The 27,638-nt window shown below is 41.5% G+C and overlaps 1 protein-coding gene across 4 annotated transcripts in view; it reads left to right on the top strand.

Moving 5' to 3' along the window:
- The window catches only part of INPP5D (inositol polyphosphate-5-phosphatase D), a 660,212-nt gene that overhangs the window by 247,193 nt on the left and 385,381 nt on the right, over positions 1-27,638 (top strand). For all 4 annotated transcript variants that reach the window (XM_085634688.1, XM_085634689.1, XM_085634687.1 and 1 more), the window contains exons 3-4: positions 4,359-4,509; positions 14,497-14,650. In XM_085634688.1, coding sequence (XP_085490814.1) covers positions 4,359-4,509; positions 14,497-14,650 — 305 coding nt within the window. The remainder of the gene's footprint in view (positions 1-4,358; positions 4,510-14,496; positions 14,651-27,638) is intronic.

Below are 27,638 nucleotides of genomic sequence, written 5' to 3'. Positions count from 1 at the left end.
AAATGCTTTATTTTGCATCGTTTTTGCTGTTTGTTTTTGTGCTGCATTATGCAGCCACATAGAAACGGCAAAACACCATGAATGATTGTTCATGTGCAGGCAGGTGTCCATAAAAAATGACGATTTGCGACTTCTATGCGTGCTGCACAGAACAGCATACATAGAAGTTACAAATCACCATTCTGAATTGTTTATGTGAAGGAAGGGACACCTTGCTGCACATAAACAATCATTTCCCCTAATGCAGACACACTTGCTGTGTTGGAGTTAGGCAGCTCAGCATATCGCCAGTGCTAAGGGAAACGCTGGGAGGGGGCGCCCCTTTCTTGTGAGTGCGGTGCATCCCTGCATTTTCAGAATTGGGAAGCGTGGCTTTAGTAGTGTTTGCTTAATGCCACGCTTCTCCATTCTGTTGGAATTATGTCCCATAGTTTGTTTGAATTGCACATGTAAGTCTGACACACTGAATTGCAGCTGGCTTGTAGAGTTGGCACATTAAGCATTAAGTTGTTAGCATCCCCTTGCTATATTTCAGTAGTGCCTTAGAATCATTAGCAGCAATTCAAAAACAGCAGATTGGAATGGGAAAAATAATGGGTACACTTTATTGGCTAAACATTGTTTCCTGAGAGGCAATTATTTATTTGTTATGCTACAGTTGTGGGTTTTTTATTAGAAGCACAATTTCCTAGTTGGTAGAGGCTGGAATGAAGTACTAAAGGGTACATCGATGCATTTGAATGCATTAAGAGTATACTTTTGCAACTTCCTTTAAACTACATGGCTTATTAATATAATGTATTTTGAAAGAGGTAGGCCACTTTTTTTCAAATGTTCTGTGGGAAGATCGTCATAAAGCATCTTATAGTGGGTTGAGTGCCTCACTTGCTCCACTTGTAGGCTCAGTGGAATATATACCTTGCGTTAGCACCAGTTTTACACTTCACCCACTGCAAAGTGCCCAGCTGTTTCTGCGAAAATAACTGGACTGGCTCTTGTCTTTCTTGAACAAAGGAACCTCCTTGTGGAAAGCTTACAGCACTGGATTTTGGGCCAGTTGCACTAAGAATGGATTCTGTAAAACTGATTGCAAATTACAGACTGACTTTTACATGGGGGCCACATGTACCACCATTTCCTTTTGCGACTCGTAATTTGACCGTTTTAGTTACTCGCAAATTGCGAGTCTCAAAAGGAAATGTACTAATGTGTCTCCGACACATTTCGTGATTCCCAATGGGGTTGCGAATGACCTGCCTCATCAATATTCATGAGGCAGGTTACAATATGCGACCCATTGTACATGGTCAGTAACACAGGGATGGTGGCCTGCTGGGGACAGTAGACCCCCATGTCTTGTTTGCTTTTTAAATATAGCAACGTTTTTTTTTTGGAAAGCAGCTCGTTTGCTGTTCATTTTTCTTAAGGGAAAACTGTATGCGTTTCAAAAACATACATTAAATGTTTCAGTTTCATTTTTTAAGAGTAGCTCGTGAACCATGGGACCACTGTCTGCTCTTAAAAAATGTTTTTACTGCCAATAACAAAGGGGAAGTGGTCCCCTGGGGACCATTTGCCATTTGCGACTGGCTCATCACCTACTTGAAGTAGGCAGTAAACTGCAATTGTTTCGCGATTACATTCTGGTCGCAATACAATCGTTCATCCCCTGCGACTCGCTTTTATAAGGGAAGCCCTAGGCAGCCTCTACCTAATAGCAACTTGCAAACACTATTTTGCGAGTTGGATATACGGAGTCACAAAATAGGGTTGATACATGCTACAACCCTTTTTAACGTTCAAAAACGGCACAAATCTCTGTTTGTGACCCCTAAAAATGGTCGTAGATGTGGCCCTGAATCTATTCTGTTTTTGTGAACTGACCTATGTATTTATGGATTGGTTCCCAAAAGCAAATTGCAACCAACTATGAATTGCAGTTTTCACAGGGTTGTTGGCCAGATGAGGTCAGCAGACCACAATGTCTGTGCTTGCTTTTAACTAAAGCTATCTATTTTTCCCAAGTGTAGTCCCGTTTTCCTTAAAGGAAAATAAAATGCATTAAACAAAAACAATTTGACTAATAATTTTTTTTAAGTAGGCAGTGGTCCTACTCATAAATTTGTTTTTGTCAACCTTCACAAAGGAGAAGGGTCCCATGAGGACCCCATCCTGTTTGCAAATGGGTCACCACCACTTTTGTGTAGTTAATGAAATATGAATGTTTTGCAACCGGAGTTTGACTGCAAAACATTAACACATCCCATTCTGAATTGGTATTTGGAAGAGATGCCCTAAACATGCTTTTTCCAAGTACCAATATCTGGTCGCAAACCTAAATTGTGACCTGGTAACGTGTTACTTAATCACAATTTGATTTTCATACATACCAATAAGCCTTTTTGCTGTTGCAAATGGCCTGATTCTGTGAATATGACCTTTTGTGAATGCAAAAAAGCTTCGTACAACTGTCGTTTGTCCTATCTACTTTAAGGGAAAGTACATTGATATGGAATAGTTAAAAAAACATATTAGAAATAGTCCTGGGAAGGAGAAGCTTACCTACTAAGTTTCTAGCAATCTCTTGGTGATTAGCTCCTAGTATTCCTCTGCACCTCCTGTAAACATGGGAGGCACAGGAGAACACATCCACAGTACTGCCGCTCTCTTGCACTGTCTGCCAACCCATACCTGTGTTGGGACGGGTAGTGCAACAGAACTGTGGTGCTTTAAGTATGTTCCCCAGAGTGCTAAAAATTTAACTTTAAAGTGCACTTTGAAAGACATGATGTCACAATGGCTCATTTTCTCACTTAAGAAATAAGACACCAAACTACGGACACGATTTATATCTTGGTGGTATAGGTACACCGTCGCAATATTGGCAGACTACCTATACCACTAAGATAATACTACCAAGATTTTGATGCTGGCGGACCATATGTTTGGCTACGGTGGTGACTACTCCTTCACCGTCATAGCCAAAGCTTTTTGACTGCCCAATGGAGTAAGGACCATCAGGAAAATGGCTCTATGTCAGCCCACCCATTTGGATGGGTGGACATAGAGTCATGTATTTACTATTCATCACCGCAAGACAAACTCTGGCAGTGAGGGACAGTAAAATAGAAATAATGCCCCCCTCTCCAAGTAAGGGGGGCGTTTTCTTTTTGATTTGCAAAAAGAAAATCCCATTTTGGGATTTTCTTTTTGAAAATAAAAACGAAAACTGTTTGGTGTAGGGCTCCGACTTGCTGACAGCCCTGCATCAAACAGCGAAATGCATTGTCAGGAACCACTGTGATGGCAGGTCTTGTCAATGCATTATAAGTGACCACCTGTTTAACGGTCATTTATAAATGTGGCGGGCGGTTCCCTCCACCAGGGCAACCGAGTGATTTACTCCATCCCCCTGGTGGAGCACGGGCCGTTGTCCATTTATAAATCGGGCCCTATATATTTACGCGTGATCTGGTTAGTTAATAGCTGTTTTGTCAGTGGTGCATTTTATAACATCCCTGTGATTAGGTTCTAGCAATACCTGAAAAAGTTAATTGTCGTTTAAGCGTGCTTCACTCTTCTTGGTTACAAATGATGGAAAGAGTTCTCAGGGCCCCAATTGGTAAATGTGGAAAGGCTCTTCACCAGTCCAGTGTAGCCATGTCACAAAAATCGAATTAGGTCAAAATGACTTTCCCTAAGTTTATATGGAAAGCAGGTTAGTTGCATAGTTGGATAAATTACATTTTCTGTGCTTTGTCTCTGGCATGCTCCTTGCACTATTTTGCTTTCTGTATTCACTGTACACTCTTGATGCCTCTTGCATTCACTGTGCTTTACTGTGCTCTATGAGCTGTATTCACGTTGTGTTGCATGATGATGCAGTCACTGTGAGCCTAGCAGTCCCAGAGAACTCTCCACTCAATACCAATGGTGGCCAAGATATGACAAGGAGCGAGAGCGAACAAAGAGCACTTCCGGGTTGCCGAAATAGGGAAATCATGGAGAGAGGCAAGCTCCTCCAGGTGCAGGAGAACAAATGTATAGAGAGGGCTTTGGATAGTGAGGTAGATGGCTATAGAATAAGATCAATCTGTCCCTTTGTCATCTATCCTCACAGCAAGATTATTACACTGTTTGCCATCCAGCTTTCTGTTTGCTTCAGGTTTTGTTTACCTGTTGCATTTCACAATGCTTTGTACCTTCAACTGCACAGTGTGCGCACTGCATTTGTTCATTTCTCTGAAGTTTGCATACAAGTATGGTTTGTAATTGTGTATCCTCCACACACATACATTACTGATTGACGGGCAGAGCCTGGTCACTCACAACTGTGTCTCCTGTATATTATCTCTCAGGCAACAGAAGGCGTCCCCATGAGATATTTCACGAATCTGGAGGAGCTGATTGAATTTTATAGGAAGGAGAACATGGGTCTGGTTACACACCTGCAGTATCCGGTGCAAAGAGAGGAGGAAGGGCTGGAGGACCTGGGCGAAGAGACAACAGGTGAGCTCCCAGGCTTGCGAGAGGCTGCAAATGTGTAGTTGGTCTGCAGCATGGGGATGAGAGGATCTGAAAGCAAACCCTGGCAGAAGGTACCACTGTCAAAACATCGTTCCCTCACCTTATAAGACCTGGAACCCTACCGAAAGATACAGTAGTAGGGCCACATAAAATGATTCCTTGAAGTACTGGGTCTTCTCCCAGATGCCATGGACATTTTAATACAGTTCTCTAGCATTATGGGATTGTTTACATGCTTGGCTGTCATGATACATTTAATTTAGAAACGCACCACTGTCTCCATGTCTAGACTTCTGGATATTGGTGTCCAAAAAGGCTCTATCCTGGACCCCCTTCATTCTTCAAAACACCAAGCTTGAGGCCCCATCTCCTTCTTTAGTTTCACCTGCGACATATTTACAATAACATCCAAATCGTGTTCTTCTACAACTCCCTATGTCTCCGTCTCACAAGAGCAAGTGACTTACTGTCTCATTGCATATATTCATTGGGTAGCCCCGCATTGCCTAACTGTGAAGACATCTAAAACCTCAAGTATTTTCTTCCTCTCATCCATGGCTCCCACAGTGACTTAATCCCCATTTTATTCTCGCCTGACGATGTTTCCTCCATTCTTAGCTGGAACTGTGTGTTTCACTTTGACATTCACTTCTTTGGTTACCACTTATTCAGCATTCCCAAATCCTGTCCCTGCCTGGCATTCTATTTGACATGTAGTACCCAAGCTAACATAACCCTGGAATACTGCTACAGCCTGCCTGTTGTACTCCCACCCTACTTCTTCTTGCCCCTTTGGATAAAGTATTTATGAGGCCCTACCAGCACTTTAGCACCGCCGGAACGTCACTTTTTGATGTTCCATTGGCGCAATGTGCCACTGGCATATTTATAAGGCCACGTAAGGCCATGTTACGTGGCTTTTCATGGCCTTATAAATGTGTGCCCCTTTCACGCAGAAAACTGTGTGAAAGGGGGTTCCATTGGTGTTGCTGGGGGCGATCCCAGCAACATCTATGGCTTTTTGTCACTGCCCCAGATATACAAGAAATTGTAAGTCTATGGCAGTGCTAAAAACGTATGCCTCCCCACGGGAGATGTAAGGGAGGCACAACGAGAAGAAATATCTTTATTTCTCCTCGTTTTTCCTCTTTCAATGGGTGCTGCATAGAAAGAGGAAAAAGCCTCTTGTAATTGTTTTTGTGCAAGAAGGTTTCCTTTCCTGCACAATGAGTTGTTGAAGCGATGAGTTGTTGATTCAGTCGATCCATTTAGAGGACTGCCATTCTTAGCCTCCGTTTAGCTCAGCTTAACTGAATCATGAACATCGTCATAACATTTTGATCTGCACCTTTGCGAGTGTTTCCCTATAGATTCAGTTGCCTTTTCAGCCCCCATACAAGGGTTAATTGAGGATGTTTCATTCTCATCATTCATTTTTTGTCCTCTTAAACCCGTGACAATGCAGATTAATACATCGGGTTTAAGTTCTCTACTTTTTCAAAAACTACAACACCCATTGGCTAGTCACACTCACAATAACTAAATTTAATGTGTTAATGTGTTCGTAGTAACCAGACGCACCACTGTTTGCTAGCGACCTTTTGCTGCAAGCTATGTGTTTTCTGTTGATCCCACGATCCGAATAAAGTTCGTCTGTTCAATAGCTTGCATGAAGTACACGCCACCACCTCTAACACCACACGCACGCATTGGGCATCACGTGACCGGTGTCACGGAGTACTTACTTCCGTGTTTATCCAGTACCCATTAACATCCGGGCCGAGCAGGACTGATCCAGGTCTATTGCGGGAGTGTGCGAGCATGGAAGTAAGTTGGGGGTCCCCTCTCATAGCTTTAGGTTCCCTCAGCCTTTCAGACAGTATCTCTCAGTCGAGCAAGTTATATTAATCTTTTGCTTGTAACCCTTACAGATACTATAGCTCACTACCCCCCTCTCAGACCCATGATGTTAGTCGTACATTGTACACGAGTAAGCGGACCATTGTTTTTCCATGCTACTGTATTTTAAAATCACCACTGTTAGGCATGCACTGGAGCAACGGCGCCTGGCAACTACCATGGGCGCCCTAATCAGCATGCATGACACGTTCACGAGCCAGCTATCATTTTTTTAACACAGCGGCTAATAGCCACTACTTAGTCATAATGTCTGCTGAATACACAGAACATTATAAATCTGATGCAGGCACAACATGTGTACCGAGCTCATTATAAACACCTTCGGTGTTTTTTATATGCTCACTGCTAAGACGAGTAACGCTCGCCTCTGGGCGTTAGTGGCTAAAATTGCTATTTACACCCACTCCCGCTCCACAGCACGGGATTACCAAATTATTTGTTCACTCGATTTCGTAAAGGACAGCAAGTAAGCAATAAGACATATGTACATGTTCTTTATGTGTGTTTTGTCTGTTTTTCCTTTCCTTACAGAATTTATTAGCCCCGGAATAGTGAGAAGGCTTTTCGGTAGAACCGTAAGTTTTACCACTTGATCTCCACAGGTTAGGGTGCGCCTTAGTGTGCGCATACCGCCGTGGTTTTCCACCTGGTCCTGATGAATGCTTAGCCAACTGGGCATGACAAGCAGAAACATGTCGACCATTTTTCTTTCTCACTAATTTAAATCGGACGAGCTTTGGTTATCCTAACCAACCAGTTCTAGTCCGTTTCACCTGTTTTTATTGGCTTTTGGTTTGCCTTGATTAAATCAGTTGTTGGTTAAAACCATTAACCTTTTAAATTTACACCCACCTTCCCATCAAAAACCAGCTCCGCTGTAATTCAGGCATCGCAGCACACCAGGGAGGCACTCGGCCTCCTTGGTGGGAACCCGATGATGAAGCATGTCACCAACCAGGTTGGTGAGTGAGGGTTCTTTTAACAAATCCTCTTGGTTTTTGCCCACGCTGTTACTCTCCCCTTTTTCCTTTTTCCCTATTCACTCTTTCGTTATTTAACAAAATTTACCAGGGGGAACAAGAGTGTTTTTCCCTCACCCTCTCTTTGTTGTTGTGGTAGAGGATGTTTCCCCACTGTATCTGATAGATACAGTGCATTCCTGCCCTTTTCTTTTGCCAAAGTGCATCGCAGCAGCAAGGCCTGTTGCGCTGCCCTACAGCAAATAACCCATAAATGATGCCTAAAGTTTACTTTCCTTATTCTGTTCAGATATACATTAAAAGCTGCTGTACGAGAGCTACCTACTCCTATGTAAACATCCATGTGGAGCTGTAGCTCACTATGTGTTGGAATGGGTATTGTTACCACCGCCGGACGAAGATCCTTCTCCTACCTCGCCTCAAAGACCTGGAACTATCTTCCTCTACATCGCAGGCAATCACTGTCACTGCCTCAATTCAGAAAGGACCTCCAGACCTGGCTCTTTGACTGAACTGCAGAACACCCTCCCCCCCCCCCCAGCGCCTTGAGACCCTATCGGATGATAAGCGGTGATCTATAAGAACCCTGATTGATTGATTGATTGATTACCTTGGGAACATAAACATTATAATAAGAAAATGAAAATGATGAAAATAACATCAACCAGTCAGGTTTCAAGCAAAAGTAATACAGAATGTATGAAGGAGGTCAGGCCCAAGCACCGATCTCCCTGAATAATCCCAGGCCCTAGCACCGTGAAGAGTGCACTCGAGGAGGCACACAAAGGAGGAAAGGAGGGCGGGAATTCTTGTTCTTCTTCGTTAAAGGGGGAGGGGTAATCATGACTTCCCAGCAACCACCACCAATTACAGTTATGACTAGAATTAGACGGGCTCCTTTTAAATCTCTCGTGAAATGTACCCCTAGACTTGACTAGTATTATATTCTATGCGTGGTGCTACCAGCATTGACAGGATAATGATTACACTTTTGACCTCTATGCTTAAAATGTAATACACAGTATGGTCCCTCCCACTTTAGCCTATTTCTGTCATTTCACAATAATGAAATATATGCTTTTGGCACCATAAAATGTCTTTTTCACAGTTGTGTAATGTTTGTCCAGTATATCTGTTGAACAAGTTTTATACAAAATAAATAAGGATGTAATAGAATGCCCTAATATTTAATAGTCTAAGAAGATTTTGAAAACTTGTGTTAAAATACGAGTTTTACTGCACAAACAATCCTATATTTTAAAACTCATTTTAATCACACATATTTAGAACCAATATGCGGATTCTAACAAAACACAATGGCATTAGTGCAGGCTTCTAAGCTTAAATTGGAATCCTAAGGGTACAGCTGCATCACTTTGGGGCTAACTTACAAGCTCCTTGCTCCTCCAGTGGGTCACTTTTTATGTGGCAAAAAGTTTGTTGCTTGCATCAAGTTCTCTGGACCTCAGAACTACAGTAGATGGCATGCTTCATGGGGTGATCAAATACCTCACATCACAAACGTTGCTAACATTTAATGACTCGTTTGTGCAGCTTTTGTTGGTGCACAGAAACACTTGAATTGCTGAGTACATCTTTTGAAAGGCTTGCCCTCACCCAGGCCTTTCTATAAAGTAATCTAGGCTTTGGGCAAGATTTAGAGGAAATGGTGAAGGGACAGCTGATTAAAGCAGTGGCAGGCCTGTTCAATCTCCCCTGCACTTCTCAGTCCATTTTTTTGTTCCCAAGATTTTATTGGATTTTAAAGTTATAGAAAAGGATAGGAAACACAAACAAAACATAGTATCTCTATTTGACAGATCAGGCAAATGTTTGGTGGTCACGAGCGGAGTATACAAAGCATTTGCATTGTTAGCAATTGAACAAGATGGACATAAAACAATAGTAGATGCACAACATGAATTTCAGTCGGACTTACTAAGGTACCGTAGGACTTCATGGCCAGGTACAAGAAAGTAACAAGTGCAGGTTTTATTTCACTAGATAAGCTAATCAATCAATCTTCAAGCACTCACCTTGATTAGAGGTAAAAAAAAGAATACTCCAGGGCTAGAAAAAGGAGAGTTGGGTTAGGTGAGGGAAAGAAGAGAGGAAAGAGAATAAGGAAGAAAGACCAAAGTAGGAAACAAAAGAGGATAGCATTGGAAAATGAGGTACAAGGGAAGCCAAGTGTCTAGACAAGAGGGCCACGGGCCCAGGCTTGCATCCATCTCGAAGACTGGATCCGAGGGGCAGGGAGAGACTAGAAATCACCTGCCTAGTTTAATTTATAAAGGAATCCAAAGTTTTACATATGCGCTTTGAAATAAAGCGGTTACATACAGAGTGCGACTGGGCTATGTGTGTGCTTCTAAGATATGCAATCCATGCCCACCAGGTGTGGTAATAAGAGACATTCCTGTAATGTTTCCATTCTAAGACAATAACTTTAGGTACAGTAGTGATGAGAAGGTCAAGGAGAGCAAGGTCCAGATCTGAGAGTCAAAATTTTGCTGTTGACACGTATGGGCCAAGGACGATAGTTGGCGAGTCCAATGAGATAGGTGTGTGAAACATTTTGCCCAATTGGGCAGAGATTTCGCTCCAATAAGAGGTAAGCAGAATACATAAGAAGAACGTGTTCTGGGTCACCAAGCTCTGTTCCGCAGAACCAAGAAACGTCAGTGTCCTTTAGTTGAAAAACTATTTTACCCTATAATGCATCTGAGGGTGGTAATTTACCTTTATCAGCGAAGTAAGTGGACCAATTATTAGGCAAGGTGGAGTTGGACTGATCAGAAACTTTACAAATTAGTTTACTGATCTGGGAGCTACATGTCCTCCTGATTGGAGATGTTTGAGGGAAGAGAAAAGAGAGGTATTACTTAGAGGGCGCAGTTTAAAATCCAAGTTGGATAGTGTGTACTTTCCTTGGAGTGCAGCAAATGATAAGGGTTTGTTATCTTCATATAGATCTACCCCAATAATGATCCCATGAAGGTTTGACACTCCTCTGATTTCCTTGCAGGCCCTAGCATGCTGTTTTTTAGAAGGTGCCTGGCTCCCGTTGCTAGCTTTGCACCATATTGAAAGGATCTTGCCTGTTTTAAATTTGTTCTATGATTTGTATCTTTCCCTCCATTGTTTTAGTTTATCTTCTGTTACCAGTACCAGTACTATATGCCACAGGGGAGCCTGTTAGTATAAAGGGGTTGCTCTACCTCTGCTTGTTTTCAATTTCCCCCACCTGTTTTCATGCCAACCTACCACACCCGACACTCCCCCTGGATGGTGGGCTACAGATAAATCCTCACAGCGCGTTTGCACAGCACTGCATGAATGTTTGACACTCCTTCTTTGATTTCCTTGTAGGCACTAGTGTGCTGTTTTTCAGGAGGTGCCTGCCTCCTGTCTCTACCTGTACGCCATATTGAAAGGCTCTTGCTTGCTTTAAATTTGTTCTGTGCTTTTTATCTTTCTCCCCATTTCACTGGTTTTATCTTCTATTACCAGTACCAGTGGCGGCTGGTGACATTTGAAGGTGGAGAGTCATGAAAGTTCTGGATGAGTGCATTATAGCAAGCGTACGTAATGAGCGAGCCTGAATGTCATAAGGGTGGTTTGGGGAGGGGGGTTCAACTCCAATAAACCCTGTTCTCATAGCCCCGGGCTCTTGAATCATAAAGTTCAACAATTTAATCTGGGGTCACAAAATGAATGGCTTTAGGCATCATTAATGTAATCCAAGTTCAAAAAACGTCTCTATATATCTGCGAGAAAAACTACCTCACAGAAAAAAGCTGATTGGAAAGATTCAGCTAGATCGTTATCTGATTTCAAAATGAATATCCTGTGAATAAATAGACATAACAATATTGTCTTGCGATTTGTTATATTAAAAAACTTTTCAGTGAAAACATACCCGTACGAGTTCACTCAAAGAAACCATGATGAATAAATTATTACAATTGGGAAGATTGCCAGCCTACGCTTACGTGGGAATATCAAGATATTAACATTATTGGAGGTGATTGTGTCAATATCAAGATATTAACATTATTGGAGGTGATTGTGTCAAGCCAACAGACCCCTGCCGAGAGGGATTTATTGGACAAAGATTAAGAATATATCGTTTTGAGTCAAAATAGTTTTATATACATGTTTGTCCTGAAGAAGACGGGGATCAACTGCAGGAACCGCCGAAATGCCGCATCAACAGATACTGTTTTACAGTAAAATTCTTAATGTAAAGATTAAGAATTTAATGTTATCACTCTTGTAAAAAGGTTTTTAACAAAAATATTAAGGATTGTATGTTATTATATTTTGTAAGAAGGATCATTGGAAAGTTAATGAATTTAATGGCTAATGTATGAATGATTATTTGATGCATGCATTGCACATACGGTTTTTGATGGTGTAGCATACAGAGTTTTCTTAATTGTGTAATTTTAATAAAAAATTGTCACGGTATTGTATTTGAATTTTGGTGATTGCAATAAAAATATATCAAAAAGTTTTAATAAGCAGACAAAGCAATAATTAGTTCTATTCACTAATGTAAATGTATGTGTCTTGTAAAGCGCACTGCTGCCCTGAGGCGTCCTGGCGCTGTAGACCGCTGGGGAACCCGTCCTGGCTATCCCTGTGAGATGGTACCTCCAGGGTATCTCCAAGGTGAAACCAGGCATCCCCGGCGAATGTGGGGGGCCGTTGTGGAGATGAGGCAAGCTAATGCCCAGAGTTGCCGAGTGTGTTCCTGGTTAGAGTAGGTACCGAGGCGAGAATTATCGAGTCCGGGCCGATTCTCTGCTTGCGGATCTGCCGCCTCTAACCAGTGAGCCACACCTCTCCAGATACATCTTTGGTGCATCCTGACTGGGTTATATTAACATAAGTGGAGGTTAGATATAAATGAATTACACACAGAAGGGAAAAACCTTTTTCTTCGGTTCAGCCTGAATGGTGACATACTTAGTACTCACAAAGCCTGGTAATCTAGTAGTCTAGGATCCAACCAGGTATTAGTGTGCATGGCTGTCACATTGCCTGAGGAAACCTGGGATGTCCTTGTGTTTGATGATAGCAAAACATGGAAGGAATCTGTGGTGTTTGTTTGTGTGTGGGCTTATGCCTGTGTGCCTGGTCTTATAACAGATTCAACTCATTCTCAAGATGTTCCTTTGCTGCACACTGCCGCGATCCTCCTAGCTGTGTCTGTCCGCAATTGATCTTGTTGGTCCCTGTGGCTTCCAACTGTGGTAGAGCTCAGGTCCTTCCTGTCTCTGCTGACAGAGCCAACCCTGGATTTTCTCCATAGAGTTCCCAATACACCCATCACCATTATCACCATTGTTATGGTCAACATGTGCAATAGTGATGGCGCATGCTAGCCTCAGGAGCCTGTTATAGTTGCACAACCGCTGTGCTTGGGGCTAGGGTGCCACCACGGCCTATGGTAGAGCTCAAGCCCCTCCTGTCTCTGTTGACAGGGCTCAGCGGTCACTTTCTCTGTGATGATCCGAACACGCCCATCGCCATCAATACGGTCAATATGTGTCGCGCACCAGACTCAGCAACTTTCAGATGTGCAAAAGAGAAGAAATTGACCTCGATGTGAGCAGAGGGAAGATTAAATAACGCGCTCAGGCCAGCTGAGAACAACAATAAAACACAATTACTGAACAAAAAACGTCAGGCACCTGGCTCACTGGAAGGCATAGATGCACAAGTGGATCTGTTACATGGAAATAAATGCAGGGCCATTCCCGGCGCAAAGGAGGAGAAGAGAGAAAGGAATCCGGTAACTGAAAAAATATGTAGAATTTCAGAAGCAAAATAATAGATTGTGTGCAAAAAAAAGGTTAAACCTATGAACACAATAGGAATACAATGAGCTAATTTAGAGCCTTTCGTAAAAAAAAACGGGTAAAAAGTACACTGGTTCAATTAACATTTGCACCTGTGTGTTTTTGTGCCTGATTTTACAGATTGGTGGAAACAATGTGAACTAAGGTGAGTAAATACTTTTATCACAAGGGCAAATTCTTCTTAGCCATAATCAGCATAATAATAAAAAATGAAATTAATATTTGAGCTAATGTTTGCACTACCGGTCAAGCAGTGGAGCAGTCTGAATGACTCCACGCCGACCAGGCATATTGTATTTTTTTTTTAACTCTAAAGACTCTCCCTAACCCAAGTGAGAGACAGAACGCTGCACAATAAAATCAAAATAATTACCAGGCAATATGTCTCTTTCCTGGCCTCGTCATGCAGTAGCCCTGGCACCTGGCCTGTTCTAGATGCGCAGCCGACAGCCGTCAGCCGCCATGCCTGGGGCTCGGCTGCCACCGCTGCCAGTTGTGGAGCCTGGGCCCCTTCTGCCTCTGCCAGCAGAGCCCGGTCCAGCACTCCCCCGTTGACCCAAGCTCCTCAGCCAATCCAAGCACTGCTCTTATGCTGCATATGACAGTGAATGTGTCCAGCCTGAGACTCCCCAGAGCATCATGAATAAACGATCAAGTCTACTGTCTACTAATCTTCTCCATTCCTGACTTCCCAAAGACGTTGACCTTTATTGTGTATTTATTGAGGCCTCACATTCTGAAGGCCAAGTAAGATCACTGGTAAAGAACATTGTTAGGCTTAGCCTGTTGATGTACATTCAGAAATATTTTTTTTAATACTCAAGGCTGCATGGCTGACTAGTGGGTGATTGACTGTGCTGCCAAGAAAAGCTCTTGAGCAAAGGACATCTGTGAATGATCTGTGTAAGTTCCTTATGCATAAAACGTAGATCCATATATACATAGATGCATTTCATGAATGACTTCAGTGATGCATTGAAAAGAGGTGGGGATTTCCAGTGGACTTAGAATGTAACCCGAGAATGTAGCATCAATGAAATGACTTGTTTATTTAAATATTTACTTTGGGAAGAGAGGAAAATAGAACCCAGTAAATGAAGGTTTTGCTACTTCTGTAACTAGTCCTTATCCAGTGAAAACAGTGTGGTGAGCTGCTCAACCAGTACGATTCTTATACAGTTCTCTCTTCTTTTCCACAGAGTCCATAAAGTCTCCTCCTCTTCTGCCCCCACGTAATTTTGTCCCTAATGAGATAAAGGAGTCTATTCATGAAGGCAAGACCATGCCTGAGTCCAATATCAAGTCCTTTACAGATACACTTCACCAGAGACTGCAAAACATGGACACTAGCGGGTAAGCACTCACTTAACTTTCTTTTGGCTTAAGTTGATTTATAATTTATAACTCTCCTTTCTCTCTCCAAATGCAAATGTTTTGTACTTGGGACACGGAGCCCACCAGAACATGGAACATGCTCATTGTGGCGTCCGCCATAAATAGAAAGTGGTTTCCAGTGCATAAAAGGTGGTGACCCGGTGGTAGCTGACCACCACTCAACCAGAAATCTGAAAAAGCAGTTGCAGAAAAAACAGCCTCTATCACCCTACAGAGCCCCACCATCTTCAACACTGTGGTTGTCCCCGTTTGATCTTTAGCTCGCAACGCCCTCAACCCTAGTATGCATGTACCGAACAGCAACTTTACCCTGGAGGACGAATGTCTGGATTGTTCAGGTTTTTAAATAGAGACCCAGGAAGCCCCCAAACACCTTGGGGCTAAAATAACCCTGGCATACCCCTCTATTTCTCTTTGCATCTGTTACCGTCCTGAGATAGAAAGTGCAGTGAGGGAAAAGTTGAATATCAAAGTTGGCTAGAATACTGGCCACAGGCAGGGAATATCAGAACAGAGTCCTTTCAGAGGGGGAGTATAAAGGCCTATCCATCCTGACATAGGACCTATGTGAAGGGTAGCCATAGGCACCCTTGCAGGTATGGCTGTTTCATAGGGGTCATATTGAGATTAAAGAGAGTCAAGCAGATGGATCTTGGTGGGTTGGAATGCTATTATTTCAGCCATACGATGTGCTGAAGTAAGAGACTAAAGATCTTTGAGAGAGATTGAATGCTGGTGGCCTTCTGGAGAGGCTAAGCATGCTGATATGTTTAGGAAACAAGATGGCAAGACGTCAGGCTTTTCTGCATGGCCCTCTTTCATTGCCCTCTGGATCTAAGTGTATCAGGGCTGATTACGATGCCAGTTGGACCGGCTTCCGCAGTCCTGTTGGAGGCGGTTGGACCATTGAGGATCTCTTCAGAAGCAGTCGGTCCGACCTCCAGATTCCGATGCATGCATCGTGTACTCTGACTGACTGCTGAAAGACTGCTGAATCCAACAGCTTTTCTCTGCCCCCATAGATGGCGGTTGGAGACAAACTGCATCCACAGAGCTGTACAGGGATCTCTGACCACCGTCCGGGTTGCGATGTGGGTTTCCGATGACCCAACCGTCACGGTCTGACCAGCTGCCTCAAGTCATCGGAAACAAAGGATTTGGGGTGCATACTCACCCCAATCCTCTTCTCTCCAGCAGTCTCCACCATAGATCCTTTACACCAGGTCCCCCCTATACCTTGAAGCTGATCCCTGATGAAAACGATCCTGTGGGCACCAGAATCCAAGTAAGTCCTTCTGCAGTATGTATCCCCATTGACTGGACTGTGCACATTCTGCCACACTCTAACAATGGGGTACGGGGTGCACAAAGTATAGCCCCACATATGTTATGCATGTGTGTACATATCACATGTTTTCTTTGAGTTTTGTATACATTTACAGTGACATAATCGGGGCTATATCCTCTGCCGTAACTGCGACTGCTGCTGTAGCAGCAGTTGCATTGTAATACGGTGGGGGGAGGCTCCTCAATGGCTCGTGAAGAGGGCGGTCGGTCCAATCAGCATCATAATGAGGCCCATCGTAACAGAGAAAGTGTTAATCCATAATGGATGGGTCTACCATGCAATCAGGATGGAAAATACCACCCCTTGTCCCACTAACAATTGCAGCAGTGGTTTAGGATAGCACACGTAGCAGAGCTCATCAAGAAAGAATATTGACTCAGTCTCCCATGGGTGGAGTGTACCAACTACCACAACCTCCCTTGATATAACTGGACTGACAGTGGAATAAGGGGAACAATAAACAGATATGTTTTTCATTCAGTAACATGGCTGGGCTTACGTCAGTGGTTCAGAGTGAGGATGGCAAGATTTTATGGGTGGCTTAGTTGTGTGCCTTTAACAGAAAATAGGGGTCACTGCTGAGATTTCGAACGCCAGGTCTGTACTCTTTCACATGCTGAGAAATGTGAATTAAAGTATTAGACTATGGGAGTGAAATGTCATTGTCTCGACGATTGACAGGATTGACAGGCATCATAATTTTCTCAAGTACTTTTGGATTTCTTGAACTGGGTTGGTATTGTCTGGGTAGGAGCCATTGGCTGTCGCTGATCATTTTTTTAATTAATCTAATTGTTGGAGGGTCATTTTGACACCAGACTCCCATAGATTGGTTTATCTAGCATAACAGTTGAGCATTTCTGATGAAACTGCTTCCGCCACAGTAGACTGTCATTTGTTAGCCGCTTGCTTGGCATTATTTTTGTTTCTCAGTAACAAAACACCCAAAGTGGGGACATCTTTTTGAGAGACAAAAAAGTAAATGAACCTCACTCTAAGGCACCACGAGTAGTCAATCAATAAGTGTTTCACTTCTAAATGAACCAGAGAAACCATGGGTTTGGTTGGGGAATTATTTATTTCACTTTGGCTGGGAGATTAAGCTTTAGATCCTCAGGGGAGGATCCTGAGTGTGAGGACCCCCTCACCATTAGCCTGTAGGCAATCAGGTTCACCACAAATAAGGGACACTTCATTAGATTAAGGTTTCTTGAGGGATTCCCGTTCAGGATAGTTATGTGTCTCAAGACATAATGCCATTGTTATCTGGGAAGATAATGTCTTAACACCTTCTTCTTGGCTTTCATCGTGGGGGTAATCTACCTACAAACTCTTCATGAGTGCTGTCCCAGTGTTTGTTATGTGAGGAACCCCTTTACTCCTTACGGAAGAGGCAGAGATTAATTGAAGGGCTGGTCACTTGAAAAAGAAGATGGAGCAGATCCCAGTTCCTTTGGAAGCTTTTAATTTTAGCTTCCATTCTCTTTCTCATAATCCTGTTTTTGACAGACTGGTTCTGGTTAGGTTGCTGTAGGTGAAAATCACAATAGAGAATGGGGTAGCTGTGAACAATCCTGCTATAAGAGGTCTCTGTACTTAGTGGTATAATAACTTGCTCTTTTGGTAACTTATTCTCTTGCAGATTTCTTCTGGTTTGGAAAACTGTGTACACAAATGCAGGGTTGGGTAAACATGAATCAGTAAAATATGATGCAGGAACATGTTGAAAAAGGCACATCGAAAACATAAGCATGTTCAGCAAGCTGCACCAAGCCTCTCTGTTACACCTCCCTTAGTCCTAGTCCTACTATGACCTATAAGTAGTGTTGCGCTGTGTTTACATTTGTTTTATTTTGCTTTAGCGATTTAGGATTATGTTTATGTTTAACTTGCAAATGGTTTCCACAGTTCTATTTGTGGAATGTGGGACACAGTTGAAACAGTTTTTTCTATAGGCTCCGCAACGTCTGGACGAAGTATGCTGTGCTACAATGAACAAGGACTTTTCTCATCAAATAATGGTTTATTTGTACTTTAATATTGGCAATGAGGTTTTGAGGTGTAACTACCATTTCCAGTAGTACAAGAGCTGTACTATCTCGTGTGGATTTTATTTAGCCTAGATCTGACCCTTCTGCATCGCGCGACCAGCGCAGCATTCTTTAACATGCATCAGTGTGCTCTATATTGGGAAGAGTATTGGATACTGGGACATTTCTAATAACTTTAACAGGCCACTTACTGCCCTCAGGATTTTGGTGTCCTGATAATGTTCTTTCCAGCACTAGCTCATGCGCACCATGGATTACTGTGTACTGAGCTTATGCTATGTCAGTGTTTATTAGGGGGTGTTTGCGAAGCGCTGTTGGACGCCAGGACGTTATCCAAAACATTGATGCTCATTGGATACAACAGTCTTGAGGAATTCATAAGGCCCTCTCATTGGTTGTTGCACAGTACGCTCTCATTGGTTAATATATTTGATTTGGATCAGTCAATGCATGTATTTGAGATCTGTGCCTTCAGAGATGTGAAGTTTGTGAAGACCCTGTGCTTAACGGACTCCAGGAGGGTATGTTTTAAGCAATACATTTTATTGTGAATCTTTATTGAAACTTTAAGTCACAATGCAGTTTGATCTCCTGGCAAATTTTTATTAAAAAAAAGGAGACGCTCCTATTTCTTGGACAAGATGGAAGGAGGAATTTGCTATTTATATGAGAGCCAACAACTGGGAGAGAATGGAAGCAGAGAGAAAAAAATAGCATACTATTACATTGTTTGGTTTCTGAGGGTCAAGCAGTGTTTAGAATGTTGCCACAAGTTATACCATTGGAGGGTCAAGGAGACTCTGAGGTTCATGAGGAGGCATTGCTGAGGATAGAGTATTGATTTAACCCTACTATAAGCATTACGATGAACAGATTCAACTTTTAAACCAGAGCACAGAAGGAAGAAGAATCATTTGACGAGCTTCTAACTCCACCATAGGTCTCTCAATGACATGTAATTTTGGCCCAATGATGGATGCAATGATTACAGACCAAATAATTGTTCATATCAAGAGTAAAAAGATTCAGGAGCAGTTTTTAGTCATGGGTGATCCTAAGTTGCATTATGCTATTATCAGAAAAATGGATGTCAACAGTCATGGACAATTGTGTGAATTTAAATATGTAAATGAAGGATGTAGTGTGAGTAGCTCATATGTGTTTAGTGAGGGTAATTTCTATCCTAGCAATTCTACATTTAATAAGGAAAGAGAGAAGACAAGTACTTGTTACAGGTGTGGAAGTAACACCCATGTTGCTTCATTTGCATGCTGCCCTACAGTGAGCAAGGACTGTAAGAACTGTGGTGATTTGGGTCATTTTGCCCACATGTGTAAGGATGTAAAAATAATAACCTCACAGAGAGGAACATTTCATGTGCTATTTAGAATAAGGAATCTAAATATGGATGTGAGTGTGGGAAAAATGTTGAAGGAAATAAAGGTATTGTTTTCTCTATAAAGATTTTGATATTTTGTTGAGGAGGACCAAATAATCAAAAGACAACCTAAATGTACAGTCTATATTTTGTAAATTGAATTAGAACTTATGGCCGATTCCTGTTCACCCTGGACCATTGTCACTATGGAGTATTTTGTGGAGAAATTTCAGAATATTCAAGGTTTGGGGAAATTACAACCTCTTGATATAGTCGGTGAAAGTTTTGACCTCTCAGTTATTGATATTATTGGTCATGAGTGTTATGTGATTGTATTGTGATTGTATTGAAAGGAAGGAGTGACCATGTCATGTTATAGGTTACTGAGAAGGGAGTAAATGTGTTATGATGGAGGGGTCAGTGGAAGTTAGGAATAATTTTGAAACCCAGGAGTAAGGAACCTGTTTTGCTTTTAACTGATCAGGGCAAGGAGTATGGTGTGTTTGAGCAATTTCCCAATGTGTGTAATGAAACGTAGGCTAAATTGACTTATTGTCCCCATAAGATCAAGCTCAAGGAAGGGAATGTGCCAGTGAAGCAGAAATTAAGATGGGTTACCCATTAATGTAAGACAAGAATTGAAGAACATGATTAATGAGTTGGTGAAGGATTACATAATAGAAGAGATTGAATCTTCTAAATAGGTTTGACTCGTAGTTTTAGCATGTAAGGCAGACCAAATATTGAGATTATATGTGGATTTGAGGGTGTTGAATACCAATATGATTGTTGATTGCCACCCTTTGCCCAACATCATCAACAAGTGTGTGTGTATGTTAGACGGTGCAAAAATGTTTTCCACATTGGATCTGAGGTTGGCATACCATCAAGTTGAGCTGACGGATGCATCTAGACATCTAACTGCTTTTCTCATGCTGTAGGGGCTACATCAGTTTAAGGGAATGCCTTTTGGTCTGGCCCCAGTGGCTTCTGTTTTTCAGAGGGCAATGTTTCACAATTTTAAGGATCTGGAGAATTTTGTAACATGTTTTCTTGATGACATTCGCATTTTTCTAAAAATGAAAGTGAACATGCTGAACACATACTTGAAAGCTGTAAAAGATTATAAAAGCATGGCTTAATGTTAACGGGATCAAAATGCAAATGCTTTTGAGATTCTGTTAATTATTTACGATACTCATTGTCGGGTGATGGAGTAGTTCCTAAACAATCCATAGTAGATGCCATAGTTAAAGCGCCAGCATCGGCTAATAAGCAACAACTTCTTTCTTTCACTGGATTGTGTGAATATTATAGAAAGTTCATCAAGGATTTTGCAACCAAAACGGAATCTTTAAGAGAACTAACTAGGAAAAATGCTGAATTTGTATGGTGAACCAGACAAGAATAGGCTTTTCATAGCATCAAGAATTATATTGTGCAGGCACCTACATTGAAATCTTTCTGTATCAATAATGAATGTATTATGACGGTGGATGCTAGTTTTTATGGCATTGGTGGGGTTTTGTCACAAAAGTGTGGTAAGGAGTAATGGGGAATGGGGCATTTGCATCAAGAACTCCTAACTAAACTGAAAGAAGATATGCTGTTATTAAGATGGCATGTTATTGATGTTGGCATGTGTTTGGACTCTAGAATATTTCTGTAACTATGTGTGGGGTAGTTAATTCATTCTAAGAATAGATCACAAGCTCATTATAAATATCCTGTTAATGAAAGGTGGGTGAGATGCCACCGCACATATTGCAAGGTTGGTCTCAATATTGCAAGAGTACTGTTTCAAAGCTGAATTTGTGTGAAGTAACTTCAATGTGGTGGTGGATTGTTTATTGAGGTTGCCATGACAGTTGAATGTTAATGATGAAGAAGTGAAATAGTTGGACATGATTGCTACTATAAAATATGTTGTTTCTGAAACTTTTGAAGAGATCACAGAGGAGAAGTGGATGGAGAGCTGTACTAAGGATGTTTTGTGGTGAGCAGTAAAAAGATGTTTGATAGGTGGTTGGCCTAAGAAGGGGAGATTACCTCAGACACATTGCCATTTTGGAAGGAGTCTGGTGAATTGGAAGTAGGGAGATCTACTGTTCAAAGAGGGTAACAAAGAACATCCTGGAATGTCCTCAATGAAAAGACCCATTAGAGAATATTTTGGGTGGACAGGGATGATTAGCACATTATGCTTTGGTATCATCGCAGGTGGCCAGAGGTGACATTTGTTGCACAGGGTACTACTCATGCAATCATTGAATTTTTCAAGGACATTTTTGTCAGAGAAGGGTGTCCTTGAGTAATGGTCACCGATACTGGGGTTCAACTTAAGTCATGAGAGGTGGATGTTTTTCTAAAACAATGCAGTATACATCAAGTTACTACTGCTGTGTATGAACCACATGAGAATAGTTTGGTTGAGAGATGTAATCATGCTCTGAATGATTATGTTTTGAAAGCACGGAAGTTTGGATGTGAGTGGAAAAATTTATTGAGTGAGAAGCTGTGGGTGTATCATATTACACCCCATACTGTTACTGAAGTCAGTCTATTTAAACTGCTAAAGGGCAGAGACCCAGTTTCTAAATTTTGTCAATTGTGGTTCAAAAAGAAACATTAAAGGTGTCTCAAGAATTGTGATTTAGATGAAGTAAGCAGAAGAGGAAATAAGTAACAGAGGAAGGTTAAGGGATGGGTATGATTTAAGGTAGAGAGCAAACAAATCCTATGTTTTCTGTAGGCAATTGGGGGAGGGTTCTCAACTCTGGTGTAATTGCTAAGGGTGCCCTCAAGATATCGTAGAGCAATCAAAGTCATCAGAGTGTTCACTAACAGTATCATTACACAAGGTGGTAAAGTGTGGAATGTTGGGAGAGTTGCTGAGGGCAGAGGTTTGGGGCAATGTGATGTGGGAGAGTGGTATGGTGTGGAACAAGAAGAGGAAGTAAGTGAAGATTTCTTGGTTAAAATTGGCAGGACTAGACAGTGTTCCTTTGATGGTTTGGATGTACCTGATGCTGGTGTTAATCATGAGGATCCTGATGGTGGAGCAAGACAGCTTGGTAGCGTGGAGAGTGTTGAAGATTCTGAGTCGGTTGCTGCCGTGGGAAGAACATGGGCAGGGAAAGGCAGCCTCTCAATAAATATGAAGACTTTGTTTGGAGTTGTTTAATTTGTTTCCTTATTTGTTGTCTGACTCTTAGTTTTTTCTTTGTTTCTAAGGGAGGGAATGTGCTGTACAGTGTTTCCATTTATTTTCTTTTGCTATAGCGTATAGGGTTATGTTTATGTTTAAACTGCAAATAGTTTCCATGGCTCTGTTTGTGGAACATAGAACACAATTGAAACAGTTTTCTTTACAGGTTTTTCCCCGTGTGGACAAAGTAAGTTGTACTGCAGTAAACAAGGACTTTAACAAATGTTTTTGCACATTGGCCCATAAATTACAACTACTGGAATTCAGGTCCTGACCGGCCGTAGCAGGTATCAGGTGTTTTCCCTGGAGGTTGTAAGGGTGGGGGCTGGTTTTGCCACAGTAGGGGCGGTGCTGCAATATTGGCCCCCAATAACAAAAGCAGCAGTGCTTCACACTTGCACAGCCCTCTTGTTGTAATGGAAGAATGGTCCGTATTCAAGATGGTATCTTCATGTAGTTTATTAGGTAACAAATAAATGAAGTAAGGTACAATGAACAAACCCCAACAGGAGCAGCCTGCTTGCTGCTCAGCCCTACTCTCAACTGACCATTCATGCACGCATACAACACTCTATGACATCATACACTCATGCTAACATTCTACACCATACACTGGCTGAGCAGCAAGCTGGAAGCAGATACCACACCTCTCCCCCTCCCCCACCCGAGGGCTGGTAGGACAAAATTGCCAGGCCTGCTTTGGGTTCCCTTTCTGGACCTGGTTTAGATGATTTGTAAATGCCACAGCAGAAACAGACCTCTGCTTGGACCCGGCTAACCTGAACAGGAGAAGGATCATTATCAGTCCATGTCCCACTGGCCAGCTGGACTTTGGACTGGTGCATTCAGCTCCATAGTCAAGCGCGCAGAAGGTGTTCTAATAACAAGGCAGGAAGACATCACAATAGGGTGCTAGGCAACAACAGATCACAAATTACAGGCACCAGCAGTGTCAACGTGAGTAAAGACTAACACTTCAACTGATCCGAACACTAGGAAGGAGCAGTATTAACACTTCCTGCCCTGTACTTATAAAGGAGAAGGATGTTCTAAGGTTCAGTTCAGGTGCAATTGCCTCTTCCACTGAAAACTCCTTCTTCCCAGCCTGAGCTTTTGTGAAAGCATTATGAAGTGGCTGCTAGAGTAGAGGGTAATTATCAAGTATGGTGTGAGAGTTACTCCAGTTAGAAATGTGCATGTCATTAGATTAAACTGTACATTATTATACATAGAATATGGAGCATATCTCATTGTTGCTATCAGTGTACACGGTAACAGGAATCTAACTTCACCAATGATCTATACAGACAAGATTACCTGCAAAAGACAAAATTGTTTCTCATCTTAATATTCAATAAAAAGTCACAAATTAAATGTAATATTGCAATTTACATTGAATAAGGTATCTACCTGCTGACAGCTAAGAAAATATTGCAGATGAATCTACAAATTATAGTTTTTGATGCAGTCAATCTCACCTTTACTAGTGCTATTTTCCTATATCTGTTTTCTTGGCAGCTGTAAAGGTAAACAGCGCAGAGAAAGCTAATGTACAAAAGTGGCAGTTATCTGAATTTAGAGGATACCAAATACACCTGTGAGCAGAGCACATGTGAATGTATCTAATTTGGAGGGTCAGCAACAGCACAGGTCAAAATACAAGATGTCACGAGGAAATAAACGAGTGCGCACACTAAAAATTGATTTCTCACAAGAATATTCAAAGGGGTGGTAAAGGTTAATTATGAAAGTGCAATTTTCAATAAGTAACATCTATATGTGCAATGCTTAATGTGAATTATAAAGAGAATATTTCGCACATTTTAAATCTGCAAGCTGCAATAGGCAGCCATAGCTCTTAGTATAGGCCGCAGAAATGCTTAAATACCAGTTTCCTTTTAGCTAGAAGTGAACTCGATATTCCTAAAATTTAAACAATGTAATTTAAAAACTTGACCTTCATGTGACATGCATAGAAATGTTTGTCATAACTGCAGAATGTTTGGGGTTTAATAAATGTATTATTTCACTAAGCAACATATTATTTATAATGATTACAAATCCTATTCTCACCATATTTCACATAATGCTTGAATAGAATAATAGAACATTTTAAAATGGTATTTATTGTTCATATTAACGAAATGCAATTCTAAACTGTTTTTTTCAAGCTGATGTTTCTCTTCTTTAGCATAGTTCATTGTGTACATAGTTCATTGTGTGCGTGACGAAGCATTAACATTAGAAGGTCAAACTGTGTTTGATGCCTATGGAAATGAAGGTCTATGAACCAAAAGCTACACGTGTAAGATGTCTGTAACAAACTTTGTGATGAAACTTTGCAAGCTGCATGTTATTTCGTGGGAAAGGAAGACCTGAACTCGCTCTCAGACAAGTGCTACCACTGGATTGGATTCAAGGAGGAGAGAACTGCTACATATTTTGCAACAATATTTTTGCCCTTTATATTAGTGCGTGTTTCTAGTGAGATGAAATGCATTATTTTGCTTGCTTTATCCTGCTCGCTTTTTCCTGATCATGTCTCCTGGAGACTCGTTCCTTGTCCCTTGTCGACAACTGTGGCTACTGCTACTTCTGTTCATCCCTTACTTTACTTTGAGGCTTGACCTTTGAATGATTACTACTGCAGCTGTATGATTGCGCATATTATTGAGAAATGTTGCCCCATCTCCGCTCTATCAGGGGTTTCTGTAGATCTGGATTTCAAATGTGTTAAGAGTGTGAATTTAGGGCAGAGGGTAGAGAATTGTAAGCCATAACAAAAGGCCTACAGCTTTGGGACCATGACAAAATTCAATAGCAAACATTTCATTATAAGTATCTTATGGCCTAAATTAAATGTCGGTGGAGAGGGAACTCCGTTGCAACGACGATGCATTTCCCTCCCAGCGAACATTATGGTTTAACATTCATAAGTCTGATGATGGTGGAGACTAATTTGTCACTATGTGTTCAAACCTCTCCAGGGGCCCGATGGCTGTCAGAGGTTTGGCTGTATGTCTGCCTACCTTATTTAGATGGACAAACATGTAGCTGATGTTCAATGCAAAGAAAACATGGTGGTAAGGGCCATTGAAAAGTGCTCAATGCCCCCATGCCATGGAGGTATTGTTATTTAAATAACATTTTATAAAAGTTGTGCTTCGGGATTTTCTTTTTAAAAATAAAAAGAAACATTGTGAGTTTGCCAAATGGCTCCGTCGTGTTGATGGAGACGTCCATCAAAATTGCAATGCACTAAAAACAACCATTGTCATGACAGCTCCTGCCAATGTTAGAAATGTCCACTGAGCCCACAAGCATTTCTATATTTGGCAGGCTGCACCTCCGTCAAGGCGATGGAGAAATGTATTCTTTTGCTCCGACTGAGAAACAGGCCACTTGCAAATAATTAAATTGGACCCTTAGTTTAGTGGCTAGAAGTAAAGGGGAGCACAAGTCAGTACCCGTAAAAGCTTAGAGGAGGGAGTACTGCTAAAAGATTCCAGGGGCCCTATCATGAGCTTGTTTTCTGCACTGCCCTGACGCAGAAGAGATCTGTGCATTATTTTTTGGTGTCTTTTGCACATACTAGAAGATTGCACTGCTGAATATCAACACCAACAATTTCATGGCATATAAATATTGAAGACAATATCAAGGAACAAATTAGCAAAAGATAGGTGCATATAGGGAAGTATAGATTTATTATTCCTAACTCCACATCTACGTACCTTGAAGATATAAGTACCACCTAGGTACATATATGCAGAGTTAGGTTTAGAAAATCTAGACTTACCTGTCAATATTTTCTTTCTCAATATTTTTTCCTAGATATTCTGTATCGCCGATATTGTGGGTTCGATATTCAGAAATACCTCTAAGATAGTGTATGTTTTGATGACAGCAAAGCTCTGAAACACAGGGTAGTAATTTCCTCTTTCTGTTTCCAAACTCTGCTGTCGGCAAACCATGAACAAACTCTGAGATATTTTCACTTAAGGTATGAGCAAAAGACAACAAATAAGACAAAGAACGCTTGTGCACTGCCGAAGCACAGAAAACAGCATCATGAAATGGCCCCTGGTCAGTTTGAAATTTAGTAATCACTCAGTGCGATCATTGGCAAGGTACATCAACGTAGTCCTGAATGAGTGGATGATGGACTTTGCAGGCTTTATGTCTTGTTGTAGGGTGGTAGGACATTTTCTTTCATGAAAGTAAACTTGAAGCATCAAGGAAAGGTCCAATAAGACTGTTTAGCTAAAGAAGTCACACAACTTTTCATATGCAGACAGTGTACCAGTCAACCTTATTAAGTAGCTCCCCTTGCTGTTTTCAAGTCTATATGCTCAATACTATATTGCAGATCTAGAAAGTGGTCCCTGAAGCATGGTCAGAGGCTACCATAGTCACAATTTATTAGAAATTATTCAATTACATATTCCTAAAAAAGTTACCCAATATTCCACACGAGCCCCACACTAAGACTCACAGCAAGGTTTTATTCTCTTTTTTGTAGGAGTATTTGGATCAGACATTTTTAAGTCATGTTCAAGTTAAGCAAAGAGATAACCAGGACATCAGAGAATTGCTATCTTCTACAGCTGATGACTGGCAATTATGCGGCATTCAAATAATGGTCTTTACTCTTGGTTTCTATTGATCTGTAAGCAGCCTTTTACTTCATTGATTAGGCCTTTCTGTTGAACAAGCTCATGGAATCTGGGTGAGAGCCCTCTACTTACCCCAGTCTAGGCTTTAGATTGAGCACATACTATAAATATGAAGTTTGCAAAGCTTTCCTGTCCAGCAGGGGTGGCATAAGGTGGTGAATTTGCCCTCAGGTTTTTCAATCTGATGATAAATGATCTCAACATGACCCAAGGAAAGGTGGCAGCAGAATCAACCACTCCTCTTCGCAGATCACACCATTATTCTAGCTCGGATAGTAAAGGATT

This window comes from Triturus cristatus, chromosome 11, assembly GCF_964204655.1.
Source record: "Triturus cristatus chromosome 11, aTriCri1.1, whole genome shotgun sequence".
Taxonomy (NCBI): domain Eukaryota; kingdom Metazoa; phylum Chordata; class Amphibia; order Caudata; family Salamandridae; genus Triturus; species Triturus cristatus.
Note: the sequence above shows the minus strand (reverse complement) of the source record. Positions and strands in the feature narration are given on the sequence as shown.